Source organism: Sinocyclocheilus grahami, unplaced genomic scaffold, assembly GCF_001515645.1.
Source record: "Sinocyclocheilus grahami isolate Dianchi unplaced genomic scaffold, SAMN03320097.WGS_v1.1 scaffold3004.1, whole genome shotgun sequence".
Taxonomy (NCBI): Eukaryota; Metazoa; Chordata; class Actinopteri; order Cypriniformes; family Cyprinidae; genus Sinocyclocheilus; species Sinocyclocheilus grahami.
In genome coordinates, this window is record NW_015508175.1 from 27,269 (window position 1) to 28,292 (window position 1,024).

At 37.9% G+C, this 1,024-nt stretch overlaps 1 protein-coding gene across 1 annotated transcript; it reads right to left on the reverse strand.

The window, feature by feature from the left end:
- Window positions 1-151: 151 nt before the first annotated feature.
- LOC107575908 (integumentary mucin C.1-like) lies at window positions 152-1,015 on the reverse strand. Its single transcript, XM_016262222.1, has 2 exons — window positions 825-1,015; window positions 152-644 (listed from the first exon to the last, which is right to left on the reverse strand). The coding sequence occupies exons 1-2, from the start codon at window positions 991-993 to the stop codon at window positions 292-294; spliced, it is 522 nt and encodes a 173-aa protein (XP_016117708.1). The 5' UTR covers window positions 994-1,015; the 3' UTR covers window positions 152-291.
- Window positions 1,016-1,024: the final 9 nt, after the last annotated feature.

A 1,024-nucleotide genomic window follows, 5' to 3' on the forward strand; every position in this document is an offset into this window, starting at 1 on the left:
AATTATATTCATTTATTATTGTAATAGAAATACAGGTCTACATTTTATTTATATTAACAATGTTTATTGAATTAATTTATTAACAAATAATAATAAAACCAAATTATTTTAAATTACACACTCGGTAGAAACACACCACACAACTGAACTAGTCTGCAGCTATAAGACCAGCACCAAACGTCAGGCCTACTCTAGGACTAAATAATATCTGTAGTGCTTCAACTCACAACCCATCATGAGTATATTCAAACTTACTGTAATCTATGTGTATATTATACAAATTGTCCAGCTTTATCCCGATTTTTTTTTTAGATGGTTCATTCTCATCTGAATTTTTCTAAGTCCTTTCTTGCTTTTACTAAGTTTTTTTTTTTTTAACTTTGATGGTGTTGTCCTCTTGGGTGTGTGATTATGTGAAGTTGTGATCACCATATTGTCCTTTGTTGTAAATGTATTCAGAGGTGTAACTGTGCCTATTCCAGGTGTTTCCCGTTTTGTTTCTGTTGGCAGTGCAGCTGGTTCACAAGTCCCACATGTTATCGCAGTAGATTCTGGGTTGTCTTTGGACACTGAAGTTGGTAGGATGTTTTTATTGCTGGTCTCTGTCTCCGGTCCAGATGTTTTGATTGTCATCACTATTGATGGTACAGGTGTACTTGTGCTGGTCTCCAGTCCAGATGTTTTGATTGTTGTCACTATTGATGGGACAGCTGTACTCGTGCTGGTGTCCAGTTCAGATGTTTTGATTGTCATCACTGTTACTGGTACAGTTATACTTGTGCTGGTCTCCGGTCCAGATGTTTTGATTGTCGTCACTATTGATGGTACAGGTGTACTTGTGCTGGTCTCCGGTCCAGATGTTTTGATTGTTGTCACTATTGATGGTATAGGTGTACTTGTGCTGGTGTCCGGTCCAGATGTTTTGATTGTTGTCACTATCGATGGGACAGCTGTACTCGTGCTGGTCTCCAGTTCAGATGTTTTGATTGTCATCACTGTTAGTGGTACAGTTATACTTGTGCTG